This window comes from Athene cunicularia, assembly GCF_003259725.1.
Source record: "Athene cunicularia isolate RWA chromosome 2 unlocalized genomic scaffold, athCun1 chr2_part1, whole genome shotgun sequence".
In the NCBI taxonomy this organism is placed as follows: domain Eukaryota; kingdom Metazoa; phylum Chordata; class Aves; order Strigiformes; family Strigidae; genus Athene; species Athene cunicularia.
Window position 1 is genome coordinate 132,516,013 of NW_020799095.1, and position 24,036 is coordinate 132,540,048.

General features: G+C 35.7%; 1 protein-coding gene across 1 annotated transcript in view; it reads left to right on the forward strand.

The window, feature by feature from the left end:
• The window catches only part of RIMS2 (regulating synaptic membrane exocytosis 2), a 408,362-nt gene that overhangs the window by 221,631 nt on the left and 162,695 nt on the right, over positions 1 to 24,036 (forward strand). The window contains exons 17-18 of the mRNA XM_026842040.1: positions 7,906 to 7,958; positions 21,947 to 22,103. Of these exons, the coding sequence (XP_026697841.1) occupies positions 7,906 to 7,958; positions 21,947 to 22,103 (210 nt within the window). The remainder of the gene's footprint in view (positions 1 to 7,905; positions 7,959 to 21,946; positions 22,104 to 24,036) is intronic.

Genomic DNA, 24,036 nt, shown 5'->3' on the forward strand with positions numbered 1-24,036 from the left:
AGATAAAGGCTTATATTCATATAATTCAGGTAAATGTTCAGCATGCCAGAAATGCTTATTGCTTCCATATACATGCAAAAGTTAAGTTTATATTTATTGGTGTGCTTTTGCTACCTATTGTGCAGATGCTAAATTGCTTAAATGTTCCTTGGCTTTTCTTGTCTGCTTTTCAGTCATAGGTCTGCTATGGTTGGCTTTCCCTATTCTTAATATTTCAGTGTTGATATTGGAGCAGTATTGTAACAGTATACTTGTTTTGCCTGCCTCTATTTTAGGTAGAGCTTTGTTAGGTAAACTCTAGTGAGCTTTTTTAATTATACTAGGAAAATGCTATTTTGTTTAAGCTATATTAAAAAGAACACCATTGTATTATAGCTCTTTAAGAACTAGTGTAAGTACTTTTAAAATAGAGACATGGGGTAAGTGAAGTACTGGCAAAATCAGTATTTTTACTGATACATATTTTTACAGTTTCATATTGATTTAAATTCCCAGTTAAAAATCCAGTTGCTATACCTGAGAAGTTTTCCTTAATTAAATATAAATAAATTAACAAAGTAGTTTCTACAAACTTAAATTTTGTACCGCATTTCATGTGGGACTTTTTGCAGTTCCTGCAGTTTTAATTATGGGAATCTCTTTGAGAATTGGTTCATCTAATTATCTTTTAGTTATGTTTAAAAAATGAAACACACATTGTTAAGAAAATAGATCCAATACCATGGTGGAGAGAAACAAAAACCCCACAGGATCTTTCTTGAGAGTAGCACTAATAAAACCCAGTTTCCATTACATTTACCTTTAGTCTCACATGTTTCTTCTGTTCCATTCTCTCCTGAAATAATCTCACATTCTTCTCATATTTTACAATATCTTTACACAGGAAGAGACCATGTTTGCTGTGGTGACTGTGGACTTCTGCACATGTGAATTAGCCACAAATTTTAGCTTGATAATGTTTCTTTTTCACTAATTGGTTCTGATTCGTATCTCTTGTCTTCTATCCGGCAACCATTTTCAAAGATTGTGAGGAACTGAATTAACTTAATTAAACTTGGAATTTATACCTCTTTGTCAATGGAAATTAAATTGGTCAAAACCTTTAAAAAAACCCTATTATATGCAGGAGGATAAAGTGACAGATTGACATGGAGACAGCAGAACTGCATGAGAAGTTAGTTCACACTAAGAACCCTCGGGCACAGACTGGATGAACACGAGAGCACAAATTATTAAGACAGTTGTTGTGAAACTGATTTTAGGGTTGCTTATATGTCAGCTTTGAACACAGAACAATTATGGACAATGTTAAGTTAATTTAACTGGTTGTGAAGGCCGCCTGAGGGCTTCAGGGAAGGCACTCATAAGCATGCTTCACTACCCTTTGTTTCCCCAAGGAGTCCACAAAACCTTGTAAAAATTCTTGCATTGTAAGAGGTAGAGTTCCCAGCTCAGGAGCTTGGTCTGCTTTCTTTTTCTTTTTCTTTTTTTTTTTTTTCCCCCACACAAGAAAACCATAGAATTCCTGAGCCATAAATTTAGTACTTTCTTCTGTATTTAAGCTAACTCACCTAATTTTATTTCTTATTCTATCCCCTGTCCTAGTCCATTCTGATAACTACTTTGGTTGGTTGCGTAGGCTTTAGTAGAGTTTTGAATCTCATGTGTTCTCTTGAGGCCTATATCAGAAATATCACTGGTCAATATATGAAGCACAGAATATCTTGCATCGGTTCTCCTGTATATACAGCTCTGTGCCAACTTCTGTTGTCATATAGAAGTCAGATCTTTCAGAACTCAGCACAGATTTTGCTTGCTTTGCAAGAAAACATTTATGATTGCACATTGTTTTGTTGATTTGGAAGAGTTCCAGTTATTTAGAACATTGTTGTGGAAAGGAATTTGATTCTGTCAACACAGAATAGGATAGAATAGTTCAGTTGAAAGGGATCTACAACAATCATCTTGTCCAACTGCCTGACAACTTCAGGGCTGAGCAAAGGTTAAAATATGTTATTAATGCATTGTCAAATGCCTCTTAAACACTGACAAGCATGGGACATCCTAAAAAGATTCTCTGAAAATTTCATTAATTATTTCCATATTATTTTTATTCAGAGGTTGTTAAAGCTTTCCATGGCCACCAACACTGCAGCTTGTGAAAGGTTAACAAAAAAATATTTCAGTCATAAAGTGCAATAAAACATTCACTTTTTTTCACTTTATTGTTAATCATGCAGATGAAAAATGGGAAGGCTTTTACACTAGGAAACTACTGTATTTTAAATTATTTTTCTGCCTAAAAAGTAAAAATGTAAATAGGAAAAAATAGTAAAAATATAAATAGAAAGGAATTTCTAAAAGGAATTGAAAATAATGGGCCTAATGGTTTTTAAATGGTGGGCTTTTGCCCCAATCTTGTCATGAAAGCTACAGTGCAAGTGCCATAAACTTCCACTTCTAGTGTGTACGTGCTCTTGCAGAGTTGTACTGGATGGGATGGTAGCTTGTACAGCAGCCATTGGGAAGGAATATGTAGGTGTGTGAGGGAAGGAAGATGCTGAGGGTTATCCAGTTCTGATTGGGAGGTTCTCCACTTTCCCCAAGGTAAGCTGTCCCTGGAAAACAGTTTTATTGATAGTATAAGGCTATTAACCCAAAACCTCCTCAAGTGAAGAATTTATCTTTTGATTTCACTGGGGTTGGGGTTATGGTGAATTAAGGCATTTTTAATGTGTTTTACACTAGCTAATCATATAGCATGGGATCAATTTTGCCTTCAGTCTGTAAATGTAATAACCATTAATCCTGGTGGAAGGCATTCAAAAGTCCATATTTACCATACATTACCAAGGAGTTACCAGATGAAATGTTAATAATATCCCTAAGACTGTTCTATTAATAAACTATATTCCAGTGCAATGGCAGTAAAAGTTAATTAATGCTATTTCTCATGTTTAAAATCCATCAAAGTTAATTATATGCAAACCATTGTCACCAATGCATTTATTTGATGCCCACGGTGTCCCAGGTGTTACCTACTTAAATTTTTACTGAATTTTGAATTTATATTAGAATGAATTTAATGCTCTTGAAAGAAGTACCGTATTTTGTAACTTATTTGTCAAATACTTTAAGATATTCATTAAAATACTAAATAACAGCTTCATTAGCAATATTCATTTGGAATAATTTGTGAGAGGCTTCATTATCATATTTCCCAGATAGACTATGAATTGTTCTTTCTCTGTTTTATGATAAGTGGTTGAAATTACTTAGATAATGAAGTGGTATTTAGAAAAGATGTGGTTAAGGTGGGACTAAAGCCTAAATCTTCAAATTTACATTGTCAATATGTTAAAAAGAAAAATACCATCTAAAATTAATATATAGCAGATTAAATTACTCTTGTAAAAATTCTAAGAAGTACTAAGCTAAGCTGCCAGCAATTATAGTGGTATTTTGAATACTCAGTTCAATAATGGATTTTGACCTGTGCACTTCCTAGTTTGTTCCATTTCTGATGTTAATAGAAGACATTTTAAATAAATAAACTGAATCCTTTGTAGAAATTACGTATTCCGGGCAGTACTTCTTGACATTACATATTTAATTGGCATGCTTTCCTTCCTTTGTCCTTCCTGAAAACATTGATTTCACAGAATCATAAAATTGTCTAGGTTGGAAAAGACCTTGAAGATCATCCAGTCCAACCATTAACCTCACACTGGCAGTTCCCAACTACACCAGATCCCTCAGCGCTATGTCAGCCCGACTCTTAAACACCTCCAGGGATGGGGACTCCACCACCTCCCTGGGCAGCCCATTCCAACCCCTAACAACCCGTTCTGGAAAGAAATGCTTCCTAATATCCAGTCTAAACCTTCCCTGGTGCAACTTGAGGCCATTCCCTCTTGTCCTATCGCTTGTTACTCGGCTAAAGAGACTCATCCCCAGCTCTCTGCACCCTCCTTTCAGGCAGCTGTAGAGGGCGATGAGGTCTCCCCTCAGCCTCCTCTTCTTCAGACTAAACACCCCCAGTTCCCTCAGCCGCTCCCCGTACGACCTGTGCTCCAGACCCTGCACCAGCTCCGTTGCCCTTCTCTGGACACGCTCGAGTCATTCAATGTCCTTTTTGTAGTGAGGGGCCCAAAACTGAACACAGGAATCGAGGGGCAGCCTCACCAGTGCCGAGTACAGGGCTCAGATCCCTTCCCTGTCCCTGCTGGCCACGCTATTGCTGACACAAGCCAGGATGCCATTGGCCTTCTTGGCCCCCTGGGCACACTGCTGGCTCCTGTTCAGCCAGCTGTCAATCAGCACCCCCAGGTCCCTCTCTGACTGGCAGCTCTCCAGCCACTCCTCTGGTTTAAATTTCTTCTGACTTTTTAACAAGCATTTAAATTTACATTTATAAGTAAATGTGAAATATTACTTAAACATTATTATTGTTCAGTTAATTTAAGCCTGTTAGTAGTTAGAATTGGCTTAAGGTAGCCTCTGCTTGAGGGTATAGGGTACATAATATGATCTCAATGAGCATCATATCTCATCTTACAGATAGTTTTTGTATTGAAAGGATGTCAGCTATTACAAGAGACTCTCCTCTTTGCAGTAGCAAAGGCAATTGGAGAAAACCCTGAAATCTGATTCTTCCCTTGACTCTATTCTTTCTCTATGGCCATCCTTAAGGCAGATCGCAGTTCTGGCCTGTTCACTTTCTACGTGTCCCAGCTCTTCTCTGCAGCTTGGATGGGAGTAAAGACAGAGGTCTGTATATAGAAAGGGCCTTTAGATCCTGGAATGTGATTTGGAGTTAAGATACTAGGAGATTCTGGAATACATGGGTGTGATTTGAGGGGACAGAGAGAGAGAGAGACCCCTGTCTTTTATACCTGTGGTCCATTGAAGCTTCTTAAGTCTTTCTTTTCTGCTAGATGTATCCTGTGACTAGTACAGCATACAATTTTAGCTATGCAACTAGGAAGTCTAGATCCCACTGTGACAACTGACTATTTTCATCCTCAAAGATGCAAATCTTTTCTCCAGAATAGATTTCTAAAAATATGTTAAAGCAGATGTACTTAGCTGTAAATATAAACATAAATAAAAAGCAACCTCATTTGTAATTAATTAGATTCATTCATAAGGATGAATTAGATGATAAGTAAATGACATTCATTCAAATCATAGTTGATTCAGCCCTCTTACATCTTTCATGATACAAACCTTTCCAAGCATCCATGTGATGTGCTCAGCAAACTTTTCTGTTGCCCTCATCTTCCTATTCCACTATCCTCTTTCTGATAGAGCCTGAGTGATGTTATTGGCATCTCTATGCAGCAGCCACAGTCCCCACTGCCAGATCAGTACCAGAGTCACCAGAGGCCAGAATCGCACTGCTCTACACTCCCTTTGGGTTTTCTGCCTTTTAGATCCCAGCCAGACTAGTAGGGATCTCTTGCTTAGTGTTTGGTCACACATGTTGTCCTTCTTATTTAATGACCTGGTTTTGAATTAGTGGCTAAGGAGAATGGACACTACTCCTTCTTATTCACTGACTTGTATATCACCACACCAGCAGAAGGCTCTGCTGAGAGAATGGCAGCAGGAACAGCATCACAGGTGGAATGGATGCTCTGTTGGGAAGCATTTAATTGAGATTTTCATTGGCCCTCTGTGATACTATAGTTAAGAAAATAATCAGATTGAATATTGTCCTTTCCAGACTTAATTCCTTTTAGAAATTCTGATTCTTGGAAAGTCTATTAGGAGGCTGAAAACTTTTCCTTCACTCCTGCCCTCATCTAGGTTTTCTCACCTGCTAATTGTGGACACTTGCTTTAGAGAAAGCAAGTGTGATCATATGATCATACCTGTTTTAGAGAAAGACTTTACTTGTTTCTTGAATTCAAAGACACCTCTCCCCCTCCCCATTGTAGTATGGATATTTCTAAACCTTTACAATAAATTGAATTAATAATTCTACCGTGTAAGAACTGCAGGGCATAGGAAACCAAAGCATAGATTTCTTTATACTAATTTTAATTTCCTATCTGTGAGGAAACCCCCAAACTTTACTTCAATTAATTAACAATTAGCACTGCTCTATTGGAATTGCATAGTGTAATGGCAGACTAGCTTGTGTTTTGTAAGAATTAACACATATCACACAACATTTTCTAGTTGAATAATTTTTAACAGACTAATTTCTAACCCAAAAGAAATAATCTGCAGTCTAGTTTATAAATTCATGCATCTTGACTGCTGCAGTCACTTCTGACTACTCATAAATAGCACAGAACTAGAAAACATACAAACAAATACACAGGAGCGTATATGCAAAAGAACTAAATGATATTTCAGATCACAAAAAGAGATGTCTGCAGGAGATTACGGAATGCTGCTTCATGTTTCTCAGAATATAAAAGCTTGGAGGGCACTTTGTGAAACAATATAATAGAAATAAACCAGAGGGAAATCTGTTTCACACAAGGCAGAATTAAACTGCAGAATTTACTGACATAGCATATTACAGAGGCCAAGAGAATACTGTGTCTCAAAATTAAATGATATAATTTGTGGAGAACGGGTTGATTAATGACTTATAGTAAACAGGATCTTTTAGGAGAAGTCTCAGTTGCCAGGACCCTTGCCTGCTGAAAGGTAGAAGGTATGGAAAACTTTTTCCATACAGATCTGTAAGCACATTCTTTCTGCTAAAGAAGTACCTTCCATTGTCTCCTGTTGGATAGACAGATGTTAGCCAGTCTGACAAATTACAGCAGTTCTTATGATTCAGATAATTTCTAAAATTTCTTTAAACTGAAAACTATTTTTCTCAAAAATCCTTTTAGCACTTTTTCTCCCAGTTTTCTGTTAGGAAAGGAGGGTAGGGATCCTCCTGTGCCAGTCACCCAGATAGAACATTAATCCTGCTTTGTCCTGGGCTTCTTTAGGTTTATTCCCAGTTTTTACTATTGCTTGTGTGTGTGTTTTTCAGAATAAATCATCCCGTGGTAGGAATAAAAATATTTGGTACATGATTGAAGGTTTAGTGACAGATTAAAGTTTCTACCTTTTTGTTACTTATTTGTAGCTGGCCAGAGAATTAGAACAGACACACCATTTTGCTGAAGAAAGGGGATATTCACATTGAAAACAAGTAAATGAATAATTATCGTTCCCATACCAGTGCTTAATCCTGATGTCAGCAATCAAATGCTGTTTAAAAGGATGCCACAGAAGACAGGAGAGAAAATTAAGCTAAACACAAACTGACCTGTCTGTCCTGCGTGACTTACATTTTGGCTCTAATTGTGAATGTGGAATCTGCTTTTGCTAACTAAGCTCTAACTATTTTGACAGGTGTATTCTTGTAGAGCATTTAATAGTTTGCTTCCTCTAAAGTATCACAGAAAGATTTTGTTTTTCAGGACACACTAAGTGTGAAGCTGCCTGTTCTCCTGGTAATGCTTAATAATACCTTAAAGAAAATATTACAATCATTTAATATTATTGCTATTATTAATTTTTCTGGTATTTAAAGACATTTTGGAGAGGGATGTATATGTTTATGAAAACTTGGTAGATGAACAGTGTGATGACAGTTTCTATATGGAATGAATGTATATAGATACGAAGTATATGAACATTTTTCATAAAAGCAGTGTTGTGGAGCTGTATTTCAGCATTTCGTTGTATGTTACATTAAACAGCTGAAAATAGTTGGTACACTAATACATCTGCAATAATATAGCATTAATAATTTCCCTTATATGCTTATATTAATGATTCATTGTCAAATACAAATTTCTTAAATGTATTTATTGTTGGCTGAGGATTTTTTTTTAACTTATAGGAAAATAAATTACATATTTCTGATTTTTTTTTTTTTTTTTTTTTTGACAGTGAAGTCTCTGATTATGACTGTGATGATGGAATTGGTGTTGTTTCAGGTATTACTGTCTAAATTTACTCTTCTGTCTTCAGTAGAAATCTTTCTTATTATTTTAGAATGTGTTTCTGGTGAAAAATAAGTGGAATCTAAGTGTATTTTACAGCAGACACAAAATAAGTATTATGGGTAATGCATATTTAACCACTAAAATTACCAACAGAGGGATAAAAATCAATGTGTGAATTTCCTTGTTGCTTTTATAAAATAATAAAAATAGCACAGGTGTGGTTTTTTATTAAATATGAAGAACTGTTTTTTTGACAGACATTTGGATTTGATATATCTTTTAAAACTTTATGGTGGAGTAATAACACTGCCAAAGGTTTGAAACCTGAACATCTAGTCAGGACGGGATATAACAGATAAACTCCAATAGTGAGAACTATTGGAATTGGGAGTTTAATGAGTATTTGAGATAAAAGTTGTCATGTGAAAGAGTATTTCTTCTCCTCTTCTAAGGAGAAGGGCCAAAAAAATTAAATCTGAGAATCATATGCTTTTGCTGACTACAACAGAGAATATATTTAAGGTGGTCATGCCACCTTTAAACCAGTTCTGATGGCTGCTGGTACCAGCACAAAGTAAGCTGCACAGCTCAGTGTGTGCTCCATTACCCTACTGTTATACTGAGATTTTTAACCTACTTGGAGTAGTCTGTGTTAGACAGTTTCTGATTCCTTAGGGTCAGATCTACCCAAAAGGTACATATAAGGTGATTCGTGTACCACACTGAGCAAAGGTATGTCAGTACCTGGTCTGCCTGGTCTATGCAGCAGCTGTAAGACAGTGGTCAGCAGGTCAGTCAAAACGTGTTCCTGCCATGCACCCACCCATCAGTATATGTGCAACTTTTACACCGGGTATGCTGTTGGCAGGCTAAAGAAGGCTGTATAGGAAACAGGGGTCAGAGGAACACAGCTGGACCTGGGAACAGAGGAAAAAAATGAGGTAAAATAGTCAACCTGGGATATTGCAAGACGGGGTGCAGCAAAATATCGATATATCCAAACATATGGTGAGCTACCTAATTCCTTGAGTTTGCACAGTTCAGTCTTAAAAACTGTTACCAGTCTGAGCTTGGATGCATTTCTGTGTTGTCTATGTAGCCATCCATGTATTTCCAGATGTTTCATGGTTATCTTTTAGGCTCTGATTAATTTTTGACCCTGCTATGTTGCGATTCCCTTGCCATAGGTCTTGTGCTTCCTGGGAAAATGGGATAATGGATTTCTTTTTTATTAAACAGCATGTAAATTTTATCAAGAAGCCCTTTTTAAACTAACATAATATTATGCAGACTTTGTAATACAAACAGGGCAAGTCATATCGTTACCATGTTTATTGGCTGTTGTACATTGTAGGTCTTCTACTAGAATGTCTAGAAAGTGGACATTTTTAAACATAAGTTCTTCTTGTTCATGTTGGAACAATCTAACCTTGCAGATATTCCACAGTAAAACTTGTTCTATCCTAAAGGAATATTTTTAAATCTTTTCTGCATTAGCATTCAGATTTTTGTTAACTTCTGCTCAAAGGTTTTGCTGTACTCCAAGATTCCAACAATTTTACCAGAGACTGAATGAATGCTGTGGACACAAGACCACTCATTTTTCTGTCTTCCTTAAATCATTTATCTTCAAACAGTAATAGGCTGAGTTTTCAGACTTGAATTCAAAAGGTATTTAGGAAAACATAGGGTATTTTTATATTCCTACTCCCCTGCTTGCTTTACTACAGTCAGAAGATAGGAAGGATGTGTAGCTAGAGTGGTGTGAAGTGTTGGCACCAGAGAGTCAGTCATCCTGAGAAGTCCCTTGTTCCTGCTTAGTGTACTTTCAGTCTTAGGTTTGTTAGCTTTCTGTATGTGCTTAGTAGTCACTAAGGCTTTCAGACTGCCTGTCCTCCCAAAGGAAAGGACTTTCATATTGCTGTTTGTTAGTTAAATTAGAAATCTATCAACTTAACTTTGGAGTTTAATAATAAAGGGAGGAAAAAAGGGGGGTTGATGGCTGTATGTCTAGAGTGGCCAGTATGGTGGCATTTTGAAACGGAAATCTTTGTATTGTCCTGGAAAAAGGTACCGAGTTTTAGCTGGTGTTTGAACATCAGCAGGATTCTTGTGAAACACCTGGATTTACAATTCTATGATTTCATAAACTCCTCTTTTGACAACTTGTGAAATTATGGTCTTTACAGTTCAGTGAATGAGTCTACTTCCCTTACCTGAGTTTTTCATGTACCTTTAGTTCCTTTAGGATCTATTAGATTTGAGATTTCTGCTGACAGTTCTACACCTTAGTTGCATTTTAATTGAGACTGGCTCTGTGGGTGGGAAAGTTTGATGTTCTTTGGTTTTGAAATATTTATTTATTGCTTTGATTTTTTTGTGCTGCTGCTGTCACTATGTTTGCAAGTCTTTTGATTTATCCTTGTCTTATCATCCACATCCTTCTCTCATTTAAGGTTCTTTTATTCATTTGTAGACTCATCACAATCTTGGTTGAAAGATATGACTTCTTTACATGAAGCCATTTGTCTCTCTTTGTTTTCTTTCTTTCTTACTTACCCCAGTTGTTTCATTTTGTATTTTCAGGTTTTATTTAACATGACACTTTGCTCTTTTTCCTTCTGCCATATAAATACTGTATCACATCAAATATGTTTGCTAGCACCTGTCAGGTAGTCTCAGTGATCCTTTCCATAAAATGATTATTCAGAGTATTGGACCTGAGAGCTAAACTCCAGAAACCTTTAAGAAGGGCAAGAATTCTCTCTTGGTACCTCTTTAATTTACTTTTATTCAAAACAGTGGACTGGTTGACCTTTAAAGGTCCCTTCCAACCCAAACAATTCTATGATTCCATGATTCTGTGAAATCCATGGACCTCGCTTGATCTCATTATGTATTTGTTTATAGTTCATTAAAAGATACATGCTGTCTGCCTTCACCATGTTCCTGATGGAAGTTAAGATTTTCTCTTTCTTCACAACACCTTTTTATATAACTTCTCTGGTATTGGTTCAATAGGGTCGATTGACTTAGTCTTTGGATAAGCTGGTGATAAGTAGAAATCCAGCAATGGAAGATCTTTCTCAATGTACATCTATAAACAACATTGTGTTAGAGTGTATTTGCTGAAACAGACGGAACTTTATAAGCTACAGTTCCATGCATCATTATGTTTTTTTAATACATCTGCAGTTGCTGTTTGTCACTGCTGCGGTACTTTTGATCCACTGATTTAATTTCCTGGTGATAAAATGCTCAAATTATGTCTATTTCCCATACTGTTCTTTTCTCTAATTTTTACAGAAAGTTCAAGCATCTCTTGGAAAAATTATTCGTAAAACCTATCACTCCTGTTGGCTTGGATCTTATCCTGCTTAGACAAACTTAATAAATTTAAGTCCAATAAAAGAGTGTTGTTTTTGTCAACAGCAAAGGTTTTTTAATAAAATAATGATGATAAACCAGATGAAGAATGTCAATGACCTTTTTTCTGGCTAGATGTGTATTTTATACCAGCTACTGTAAGAAATTTAACAAATTATTTATTTAAACAAGTTTGTAAAAATAATTTTTGACAAGATTTTAAAATAGCTCTCCTCATATACAGTATATATTAATTTCATCTTGGGATCAAAACCACTAGAACAGAATCTATTCTGTCTCATCTCTGCTGGATTTGATTTTACCACAGGATAGTGGAAGGAGAGGCACTAGCAGTTCTTTCCGATTGCCTGTACATGGCCTTCAAACCATTTAAAGCATTCATTTTGCTGTCCCAAAAAATAAACTTTGGCCCTCGTAAAGTTGTCTGTCATCGGCAGTTCTGTGGGAGAACACATCAGCATCTTCATGTGACTACTAGAATTCTCTTGCATGCTTATTGGCAAAAGCAATACAGTATTTTTATATTGATTTTAGGAAAATTCCAGAGCACTTTACAAAATACCATTTAAATTATCATAATAGTAAAAACAATTTAATGAAAATCAGGATGGGGTGGGTTTTTTATTTTCTTTCTATTGACCAAAGATGAATGGGCATTACATTTAACGAAGTGTAATGAATATGGGCTATAATTTCTAAATAGTTTTCTTTCCAGGTACTTACTCATAATGTATGTTAAACCTATTGTAATCTATTGAGTACTAGTAACCTGCTGAGTCTGACTTTGTGAACAGAAACATGTATTGTCAAGACCACTTAATCATAAAAAAGTCTCACCTATCATTGTAAGACTTAAATAGTGAGTTATTAATGTTTAAAATTAAATTCTACACTGTTATCTCATCCGCACTACATCATTACATGAAACACTTGTAATCTGAGACATGCTTCAAAAGATGAACCCTGGAAAAATTATAAGGCAGGGAATTCTGCATAAACTGCATTGCAAGTCTCTGTAGAGAAAAGCTTTTCCAAGTAAAAGAATGGAGTCTCCAGCCTTAAGAAGAAAAACATTTATATTTTTTCTCATTATGCAAGATGTTTTGGGAGCAAATAAGAATACAAATAAGATATTTATTCAGAGGATAGTTAGAGTCAAATAGATTGGAAAAAATAGTAAAAAGTAGTAAAGAAATTCTTGTTGAATTTACAAACATGATTCTCTTTTTGAAGAAGAAAGAAAAGGAATTGTTCATTTTTGCTTCACTTCTCCAAACACCCAAGGAGTCCTTGGTTCAAAAGAACTCTTTCACTGTCATGTTGCAGCCTTTCCTGCAGAGGAACAAAATTCCTTCCCTCTACTTGCTGATAATGTGAACTGAATTTTTATACCTGTTGATGAATGCTGCTCGAAGCAGTTACAGAACACACATATACTTTGGTTACAGCTTGAAATCAACTGCCTATTCAAAGACATCTTACAGCATTAGTACATGGAGTGGATCGCTTCTACCCTACTAAAAAAGGATTTCATTGTAGGTCACCAGCTAGCCCTGAATGGGAATCTGTAGTGCTCCAAAGCCCAGTAACTACAGACATAAACATTGACAAGCTTTTTCTTTTATTATATGTTCATACCCATTCCCCTGCTCTAAAATCTGCTCTTTGTGGGTTCTTCCTTGAGTAAAAAATAGCTTAGTATCTATTTGTCTCAAAAATTCCACCCAAAATTGGAAGTGAAATTCAAGCTGTCTCTTAGGTCAATGGGTCTTTAACCATTTTCCTTGCTTTTAAACAAATGATGAGTATTATTTACAACTTCATGCCTACAGTTCTTAACACAGGAATTTTTCTTATAATTCTTCAAGCTTTTCCTTGTGTTTTCAGTTTCATTTTTAATGTATAAAAGACAAAGTTTAGTAATACTTTTACAATTTTCAAAAAATTCCTTTAGTATCCTTTCCTCAGTTGACAAAACATCTTTCTCTTCAGACACTCAAACCCTCTCTCAATTAAAAAAAATTTCGAAAAATTAATTTTATATTTTAAAATCACTTCAAAAGTAAAGATGTAATTAAATTCAAGTTTTGTTTTCAGATTATGAATACTTGTAGCATTCTCTTTGAGTAAAGTTAAATAAATATGAACTCAGTATGTTAGTTCATGTTGTACCACAGTCCTAATATCTACAGAGTGTTAAAGGCATCTAATAGATAATGGAAAGCTTCAGGGGACTTGCATTTCGATCAGAGGCTCTCTTGATGGATACTTCTCACATAAGGGAGATGGGATGAGTTACAAATGTGATGACGAGCACTTCTAAGAAGAAAATGCTCTGTGAAAGGACTGTTCGGGGGCTTTCTGAGCAGCAGAAAATATACATAGTTGAATACTTAAATAAGAGGAAATATTATCTGTATAGTATGTGTTTTTTTCAAGCTTTGTATGTCATACTGGGTGTAAGGACAGCACTGAAAACTCAGCACACTCTGGTTTATTACTGTGTGGGAACACTCTTCATATGCACTACTGATCCAAAGAATTGTCTCAAGTGTAATGGGCCCATACATACCATTAGTGCCACAGAGCTAAAAACACCTCTTGAGGAACCGAGTTACTGTGCAGCAAGTAACCAGTTGTTCCTACTGTAATGTTTTCCAGTTCCTTTCACTATATATTCATTATTTCCATATTTGTAGAATAATATATTGATGCAAAAAAAGCTCCCCAAGCTCATGCATAATGTATCTTAAATTTATGGAGTATTCAGATATTAATAATACAATTTATTTGATCAGTAAGTGTCAGCACTTTTTCAGAGGACATCCAAGTTCTGTATTTAGATGTTCAAATCACCACAGAAGCTGAGCACATTTGTATAAAAGAACTGAACTGTCTCCAGAGTGCCCATGTGTGAAATCTTGGTATGTTAAGCATTTCTGGCAATTTGATTATATAATTGTATTTAATTAGTGCTTCTTCTAAGCCTGACCACAGTGAATGTTAAAAATTAAATATCTGATAAAGACAAAGCTTGACACCTCAGTCAGGTACAGATGTTAAAGTGGAGAAATCATCACAGCATCAGTGTCTGAAACAAGTAAATTATTTTGCCTGTGATGAGTGGAAAATCTAATACTGTTTTTCTAGAACAGTTTTCACACAGAGTTTCTCTTAAGTCAATCGAGCAGCAAGACATCTAAATTAAAAGCTTCATTAGTACTTTTCAGGGAGGTTTTTTAGGTTGACTTTAGTGCTATTGATGTGAACCTCATATTTGGAGGTTTGTGATTTTCTGTAATTTTGTGGCTGAAACCTGCAGAATTTGATAACAGTTCATTAATACTAATATTTACTGAACATACCCTGCATAGCGTAATATTAACACAGTAAAGCCATACTGTGTGGATGAATATTTAAGTCAAATGAATTAATATTCTCTCTTAAAACATAAAATCAAAACTTCAGCTCAAAGGAAGCTATATTTAGTGTGCTTCGTAAAATCCCTCATTTGATATGTGTCACAGTTTTTAATGAAACCCTCCCATGAAAAGAAGATGGTGGCATTGCAGATATCCTTGTCATGTACCCATCTTTTAAGTGACCACAGCTCACAGCTGTTCATTGCTGATTAACTCTATACTGATTATCAGGTTCACTGCTCTGTATGTTGATTTAAGAGGCTTGGCATAGTTATGGAGCCTTCGATTCTATGGTAATGATTTAATATATATAGCTGCAAGCAGATTCCAATGTTTATCCTATTTTTGCTACTGCTATAAATAGCTACCTGCTTTGCTCAATAGCAGCTCCTTGGTCATGTTGCATTTGTGACCTGGTTTTACTGTCTGAAATTTCCACAAGAAAATATTTTTACTTTCTTTCTCTAACATTATTTCCAAGACATGGAATATTTTTGAAATCCGAAGTTAAATCATACCTTTTTCAATTGGGAATGTCACCATAATTGTTGGAATGTCACCTCTCTTGAGAAGGACATAACTGTTTCAATGACTGGGCAAGCAAAGCTGGTCACCTACTAGAGAGAATTAAGTTCTCAAGGTAGGAGTACCAAAGTTGCCACTTCATATCCCATGGTCCATGATTCATCAATAGCAGCTTTAAAGTCTGTTTGGGGTTTAGAAGAACTCCAGCATTGACTGCGAAACATATTTATTAGTGTTGGCCACTTCTGGGGTGTATGGATTGGTGCTAGGCATGTTGTTAAGCCTCCCATGTAAGCTCTGTGTTACTGTCATCTTCCTGAGGCTTTGGTACTGAGGATCTGGCCCATTGCTCTCTGTGCATCTCTTGTGGCTGCAGGGAAATCACAGATGGCTTGTCTTTCCTCTGAAACCTGTGTCACTGAAAGGCACAAATTTCCTATATACAGAGGGATTTTATTTGAAAAATAGTAATTGCACAAAAGCCATTGGAATTCAAGTGAAAGATGATTGAATCAATTATTTCAGTATCATCAGTCTCACAATCTTAGGAGTTCATTCTTAAACAGTTTTTTAGGTACTTTTTATATTCCTGCCATATCCCACTGTATGGAATATGTGTGGGTGTTCTCTTATATTTTCTAAATTATGGGTTGCAATCCCATACTAGTTGAAGTCTTAAGGTAGAGTCTAGTATGTGTCATCTTTTTCATATGGTTTCAGCTGGAGAAAAAAATTAGTGCATAGGTAGCATAAAGACATGGTGGATCCCACTGGCCGGGCATACTGTAAGTGCTGTCTCTGTGATTCAAGCACAGACAACTGTTTCATTCTTGAACAGTAGTGGTCATGTTTAAGATAAGATATAATTAACTATTCTTTTAACTATACTATTTTGATCTCTAGGTTCAGAAAGTAAAATAGAAATTACACTGACCCTGAAACTTGGAAACTGCATTTAATCTAAAAATAAAACAGTAAACCGTTGACATTTTTAATAAAAAACAAATATTTCAAAAAATTTCTGCACTATTATAAATAAGGAGAGCTTGTTTATAAATACAAAGCCTCAAAACCCAATAAATCATTAAACTGTGATGTACCAGGACCAAGTACCTTTGAGACAGATACTGTACTGAACTATTTGATCTGCCAAAGCTACCTTTAGTCAGATCTTTTTAAATCCAAAACTGATCAAGAAACTTGCTAAGCTCTTACTTTTTGGATGTGAAAATTTTGTGCATGTTTATATTTGTTTCTCTGAATGTTTCTGAGAACTGGCATAGTCTAAGTGACTAGTCAGCTTGCTCCTACATAAGACTAGCAGTTTTCTTAGATTCCCAGAAAATGAAAAAACAGTTTTCACCTTATCCCTATTCAATTCTTTTAAAAAATACTCTAAGATACATTATGTCAGTATAAAATGCAGGGCTTTGGATCCTGAGTGGGTGGAAGCATCCTTCTTGCATCCTTGATTTTGGCAACTAAGTTCAAAACATGGCATCTTCTGTGAGCTGTATCTACATGGCTGTGTAAACATGTAGTTTTGGGATAATTTTTCTGAAACACCTGATTTTACTCATACATTCAGAGTTTAAATATTTTCCTTTACAGCTTAGATTTGGTTATGGGTGTAAAGTTTTGAAATGATAATGACTATACTCAAGAAAACTAAGAGCCTTACCGTATCTATCCCTAAACTCCTTTCTCTCTATATTAAACATGTTAGTATCTTCTGATATTGTGGATTTCTAGAATGGATAGTTTTATTGAATAAAAGTATTAAATTCTACAGATGTTCACAAAAACTTATGTTCTGTGAACATATGATGTGGTTATTTTCCGTGTGAGATACATTCCATGTTGCTTTGACTACTAGCTAGTGAAAATACGTAGCATGAAATAACGCAGAGAGCTACATTAACTACAAAACTGAAGGATGACTTTGTAATGAACTCATGTTAGTGGGTTGCCCTGCTGAAAATAGTACTTCTCATTGTGTGACCTGCTGTCAAAAGAGAAGTTTATAAATATAATAGTTTCTGTTTTAAATGAATGAATTATAAATTTCAAAGTTTATTTTCTGGTAACAAAGCATAGATAATATTAATCTGTGTCTTCAAAACAGATATGACTTAACATATCTACTTTTGTTGATGCAGAATTATTAGGAGTGCTGATTGTTTCTGCCTTTTTAAATTGTTATAAGGAAGCACTATCAGTGTTAGTTACCAGAAAGCATTGCGTGCCTGCTTCCAATTTAATGTAAAACATTTTTTGATCAGGCTTGTACTTGACAATTTAATTAGTCATATATCTTGATTTATTGCAACAATAACGTGCAAGTGGTCAATTACAATAACAAACTAGAGCTGGAGGAGGCTTTTTATTTCAAAGTAATTACTTTGTTTACGTATGCAGATTTAATAAATTTAATTATTTTGATTTACTAGTTCTCACTTCTAGGAAATTTTTTGTCAGAGCAGGTTTTTGTTTGTTTTGTTAATTTAATTATTTGCCCTTTACTATGTTCATTTAGGTAGAACACCTTATGCTGTCATTCATTCCCCTTGTACTTTGCTGTCTGTACATACAAAATACTGTATAAAACTGATGATTTAAATGTCAGATTTTTTTAAAGTATTTCTTCATATTACTGCTCTTCATTATGTTTTTCATCTCCAAATGCTACAAATGCCCCCTATGTATGCAGAATAATAAAACCCATCTATGTGGTTTTTATATCTATAGATATGCATTATTAGAATATAGACAATACTCTGTCATGTGTACTTGTATGGTAAATCATGTTTTGTTTTAATTATATATAAGTCCATAATAACTTGCTCTTCACTTATGTGTGAGGTGGGTTGACCCTGGCTGGATGCCAGGTGCCACCAAAGTCACTCTATCACTCCTCCTTCTCAGCTGGACAGGGGACAAAAAATATAATGAATGGGTAGAGACACGGACAGGGAGAGATCACTCACCCATTACTGTCATGGGCAAAACAGACTCAACTCGGGGAAATTAGTTTATTACCAATTAAATCAGAGTAGGATAATGAAAAATAAATACTAAATCTTAAAACTCCTTCCCCCCACACCTCCCTTCTTTCTGGGCTCAACTTCACTTCTGGTTTCTCTATCTCCTCCCCTCCAGTGGCAAACGGGGAGAAGGAATGGGGGTCGTGGTCAGTTTATCATGTTATCTTCGCTGCTCCTTCCTCCTCAGGGGGAGGACTCCTCACACTCTTCCCCTGCTCCAGCATGGGGTCCCTCCCACAGGACACAGTCCTCCATGAACTTCTCTAATGTGAGTCCTTCCCACAGGCTGCAGTTCTTCATGAACTGCTCCAGCGTGCGTCCCCCACGGGATCACTGGGTCCTGCCAGCAAACCTGCTCCAGTGTCGGCTCCTTTTTCCATGGGCACACAGGTCCTACCAGGAGCCTGCTCCATTGTGGGCTTCCCATGGGATCACATCTTCCTTTGGGCATCCACCTGCTCTGGTGTGGGCTCCTCCACAGTCTGCAGGTGGAGATCTGCTCCACCATTAACCTCCACAGGCTCAGGGCACAGCTGCCTCACCATGGGCTGCACCACGGGCTGCAGGGGAACCTCTGCTCCAGCGCCTGGGGCACCTCCTCCCCCTTCTTCACTGACTTTGGGGTCTGCAGGGCTGTTTCACATATTCTCACCTCTCTCCTCATCTGCAGTTGCACAGTTTTTCCCCTTCTTAAATATGTTATCCCAGAGGTGCTACAACCATCACTGATGGGCTTGGCCTTGGCCAGCAAGTGGGTCTGTCTTGGAGCCGGCTGGCATTGGCTCTGTCAGACAGGGGGGAATCTTCTAGAAATTTCTCACAGAAGTCACCCCTGTAGCCCCCTGCTATCAAAACCTTGCCATGCAAACCGGGTAGCAGTACAGTACAGTGAGTTTTCAGTTTATACTTTGCTGGAGATAACTTTCTGGTTTTGCCAAATGTATGAACTTGTCTTTTAAAGATTAAAAACTTTCTGCCACTTTAAGACTATCCTTAGAAATTTGTTTATTTATTGTTGCTATTTACAATACTTTTCTGAAAAAATAACTGATAAGAACTTTTACAGATTTTTATTTTTTTAAATGAAAATATTAAACATTGTCGTAATAATTTGTTCACTGTGAAATTAGAAACAATACGGTTTGCATTATAAGGATACTGTTTGCAATTAATCATCTATTGTCATAGTTAAAAACCAAGCCTTTCTAATTTATCTGAATTACAGCTGGGTTTATATGCAGAAAATGTGGATTTGGGATATTGTTTTAATTCAGTATATGGTGTGGTATCATAGCATAATAACTGCTGGTTGTTTCAGTACATTCCTTACTGTGTATACACCAGCTTTTAATTAGTTCAATGAAACATAGAGGTTGTTGTCTTAATGATAACATAAGTTCAGTAAAATATATAAAATAACACTTAATAGAGAAAATAACTTCTAGGCGATTCAAAAACAGTTTGCAGAGCTCTCACTTGTGGTATTAATTATTAGAATTGCTTATAGCACTTTCGTTCTCTGGGGTAGCAGGTAGTACAAAGCTCCTCACAGGTCTCCTGTATTCAATTGGTTGCCTGTTTCTTACCTGTAGAATTTTTATTTTGGTGACATCTTGACCAGAGTCAGGCAAATTAAAATATCTCGTATGTACTTTCCCTGCTTTCTCTAGAAGTGCTGCTATTACCAATAAGTAGTTCTCTGTGAATTATTTTTGTATTGAGAACAAAAAATGTTTAGTATATAAAACTGGCAAATATCTTACGGATTTAAGAGATTTGTTATTGTTTTTTTACATTTTTAAATTTTAATATTATTGAGCTTCCTTCTATTTAGTATTTCCTCTTTTGTTTGAAGAACTGCTGAATTGCAGAGTCTATTGATTTCTAGACTGACTTGCAAAAACTTTATTCAGACAACTTCTATACTTTACTGGTTAGTGAACAATACCCTGTTTCAAACAAAGATAGAATTCCCCCTGTCTCTGATGATTTCACCCAGACCTGGTCTTTATATGCTTTATCAGTGTGTATGCTAATAAGTGTACATGGGTATGCTAATAAATTCATACATGGGATAAAAGTCTGTAGTTTATTACTGACTCTCAGCTGAAACTACTTGTAACATGACTTGATTGCTTCGAAGTGAGGAGAGTATCTGATCCTCAACATTATTATAATAATGTAATGTAATGATGAGGTGCTATTTTTCCCCTTTAAGTGCACACACACAGACACACACAAAGAATCTTACACCTAAACATAGGAGGAAGAAGTTATTTATCAATTACAGTGGTTCACATATATTCTTGGTCCTAAGGCCTTACAGTGAATATGAATACTCGGAAGTATTGGACTCTTGTAAACATAAAATGAACTGAATTAACGAAGTTTTGCTTAGGTGCTTACCAGGAATAAAAGTAAGAACAACCTGGAGTAGAAGACCAAATACTCTTGGACTCTCAGAAGATTCTCATAGGTGAAGAATTAAAGTTTTATGAGCCAGAATTTTTTCAGTGCCAGGTGGATGTCTCTAAATATTCTTTACTTGCTTACTCCCTTCAGAAGAAAAAAGTCGTTATATCAGTTATAATAGCCACCGGGAGCTGTCTGAAGACCTGTTTCTGCAAAACGTTATAATCAGATTAAGATTTGCAATGCTTTCATTTCTTATCATCATGTATTAATTTGATCTTCACAAAATTTGTGGAAACTTCTCTGAAATTCCTGTATATCTGGTATTTTTTTCACAGAAAGTATTGTACCCTAGGGCAGTGAATTCAGCTTTTTCAGTTAGATGCAGACAATCACTTCAATATATCCAACTTTAGAAAAAGATTTTTCTTAAAAGCCTACGTAAAATGTCCATGTGATAGCCTTTTAAGCTATTGTAACCGTGATGGATTTTGCTTAGACCATTTATGCCTTCAATTATCCTAATTCAAGGTTAGGTCCAGAATGTACGCAGGAGTCCGTGTGGCCTTAGCTCATATATTTGTGAAGGAATTGTGGTGTTTAAGTTCAGAACCATGAGTGAAATCTGATGCCACTGAGTCATTGTACTTTGTTTTTGAAATACAAATCTTTTTTGAATCCAAAGTCTGTGTTTAACCACATAGTAATTTCCTATCCCAAATTTTTGAGCTGAACTTCAGATTAGTTTTTAATTGTGGACATTTCTGTTTGAAGTATATTATACACAATCATTACCTTGCAATTTTAAGTAAAAATGGAATAATCAATTTTGTTTGTTTTTTCTAAGGAAACAGGTTAGTTTTATTAGTTTTATTATTAATGCATCATATTGACCACAAATAAATAGTAAATTTGGATATTTTGATTATTATAAATCCTCAGTTTGGTGCATGGCAGTTTATTTCTATACCTTTAAAGTATAAGAACTATAGCTGTACTTAAACGAAGCATAACAACAGGAATCAACTTTATGTATGTATTTTTTATTACAAAACCAAAGAAGATGACATGGTAGCATTCTTCATCAAATTCCATCTTTTATCATGCTTCTAACTACTACAGATGTGGTAGGAAGTGAAAAAGTGCAATTTCAGATTCATTATATATTTGCATTTGCATTTCTTTTTAGATTATCGACATAATGGGAGAGATCTTCAAAGTTCAACACTATCAGTGCCAGAACAAGTTATGTCATCTAATCATTGCTCTCGATCAGGGTCCCCTCACCGTGGAGATAGTATAGGACGGACTAGATCGTGGTCTCCCAGTGTCCCTCCCCCACAAAGGTAAACTGTTATTTAACTATGCAGGTATATAAATTTAAGTGATATTGATCCTGTAACAATACTAGAAAGAATCTCCAGACTTTCAAAATTGCAATGAATTAGTTAAATCTTATGAAACTTTGTAAAGCCAATAATGTTTTTTCTTACATTATCGTGATATACAAAAATTAACTTAATTTTGTCTTATTTTTCATCAAAAATCAGTATATTCCCATCTAAATAATGAAATATATTTCTCCAGATTTTCACTTTCAAGAGCTATTTAGAAGGTGCCATGTTTTATAGTGTGTGATGGTCCGACGGTTTGACATCTTTTTAGCATTCATTTGTCAGTGGCTGTTTTCAACCCTTTTGTCTGTGTAGAATTAAGATTCTGGGAGAGCCATACTTCCTGCCTGTAGTAGCTTGCTTTCTACTTTTTTTTTTTTTTTCTAACTTTTAAAGCATCAAGAGTAAATTGACACACATATAATTTTATACAGAAAAATTTCAACTCCTGATTTTAGAAGGCCTCTGATAACTATATCTGGTGAAACAAAGACCAAGACATTTCTTCCAAAGGCTAATATTTTGGATAATGACTACTACTTGACTGAATATATTGTGTAAGCCAGAATTAAGAATTTTCCTGGGTGGATAAGCTTTCTTAAGAGGAAGCAGAAGGGTCAGTGTAAAGGGGAATGAAGCCTGTTTTCCAGCATTTTTGTCACTATGAATGAGTAGGTTTCCAGACGGTGGAATTCAGCTGGAATAAAAGGGGAAGTTATTTTCTTTGCCACAATGTTCACAATTCCCATAATAATGAAGATCTGGTATCCAATATTTCCTGTCCAGTACATGTGCCTATCCGTTTCTTCTACAGCCATTCTGATTCTCTTGTGTTCTGTTTTCCTTTCTATTATCTTTGTTGTTTTTGTTAAGTTAAAATTCTCTTGACTTTATATTCTCTTACATGTTTGCTTACCATTTCCTCTAGCATATACAGACTAGATGATATTCTTTTGCATTAGTGAGGTATTAGGATCCCAAATTATCCTGTATCAACAGAAACAGCTATCAGGCAGAAACTGAAAGTTTCTACCTGAAATTTAAAACCGTATGTAAATACAGCCTGACTTAAATGAGACATAAATGGTAGACACAGAGGAGCCTGTTGTGATTTCTGCTATACTGATTTCAGTCTAAGTAATTGCCTTTGCTAAATCTCCTGGGTTTATTTGTCTTGGATATAGACATAAACATGAGCAAAATCTCTTTGTGTGTGTTTGTGGTTTTGTGTGTGCATGCACGCTGTGTGTATTTTGGTCAGAACTTTTACCCAACGTAATAATTAATACTTGTCTAACACCACTGAAAAACCTTTTAATTTTTTTGTTGTTTTGTATTTTTTACATGTGTGAAATGTTTCTTGCTTCCTGACTTTCCTTTAGGAAACTTTTAAATATAATTTTGAACTTACAGAGAAAAATATTTTAGTCATTTCCTACAATGTCACAATCAAATCCTTTATTTATATAATATTTCCCTGCCCACACACCAAATCATTTTTTTGAGGGCTTGTTGAGCCCAGAGAATCGGGTTGGCAGAACTTCAGAGTTTGTAGAAAAGAAAAATAATCATTGCTTTACAGAAACGTCTTTTTTAATTCTAATGAAAATCCAGGTGTACTCAGCAAAACTTCTGCACCATGTTTAGTTGAGTTTGTTATACCTGTGGTGCTATAGACATATTCTAACTGCAGTAAACATGCTGCATGCCCAGAGATCTCCCAATTAATGATTGATGCCTCTGCAGGCAGGAGCTCTTGGGTCACAGAAGTGCAAGTTGCTGTTGTATCTTAGAAGCCATTTTGCAGTCCAGAGTCTTTCTACTGCATTTGTCAATAAACTCCACCAAAGCCACATTACATGGTAGCTGACAAGAAATTGTTACT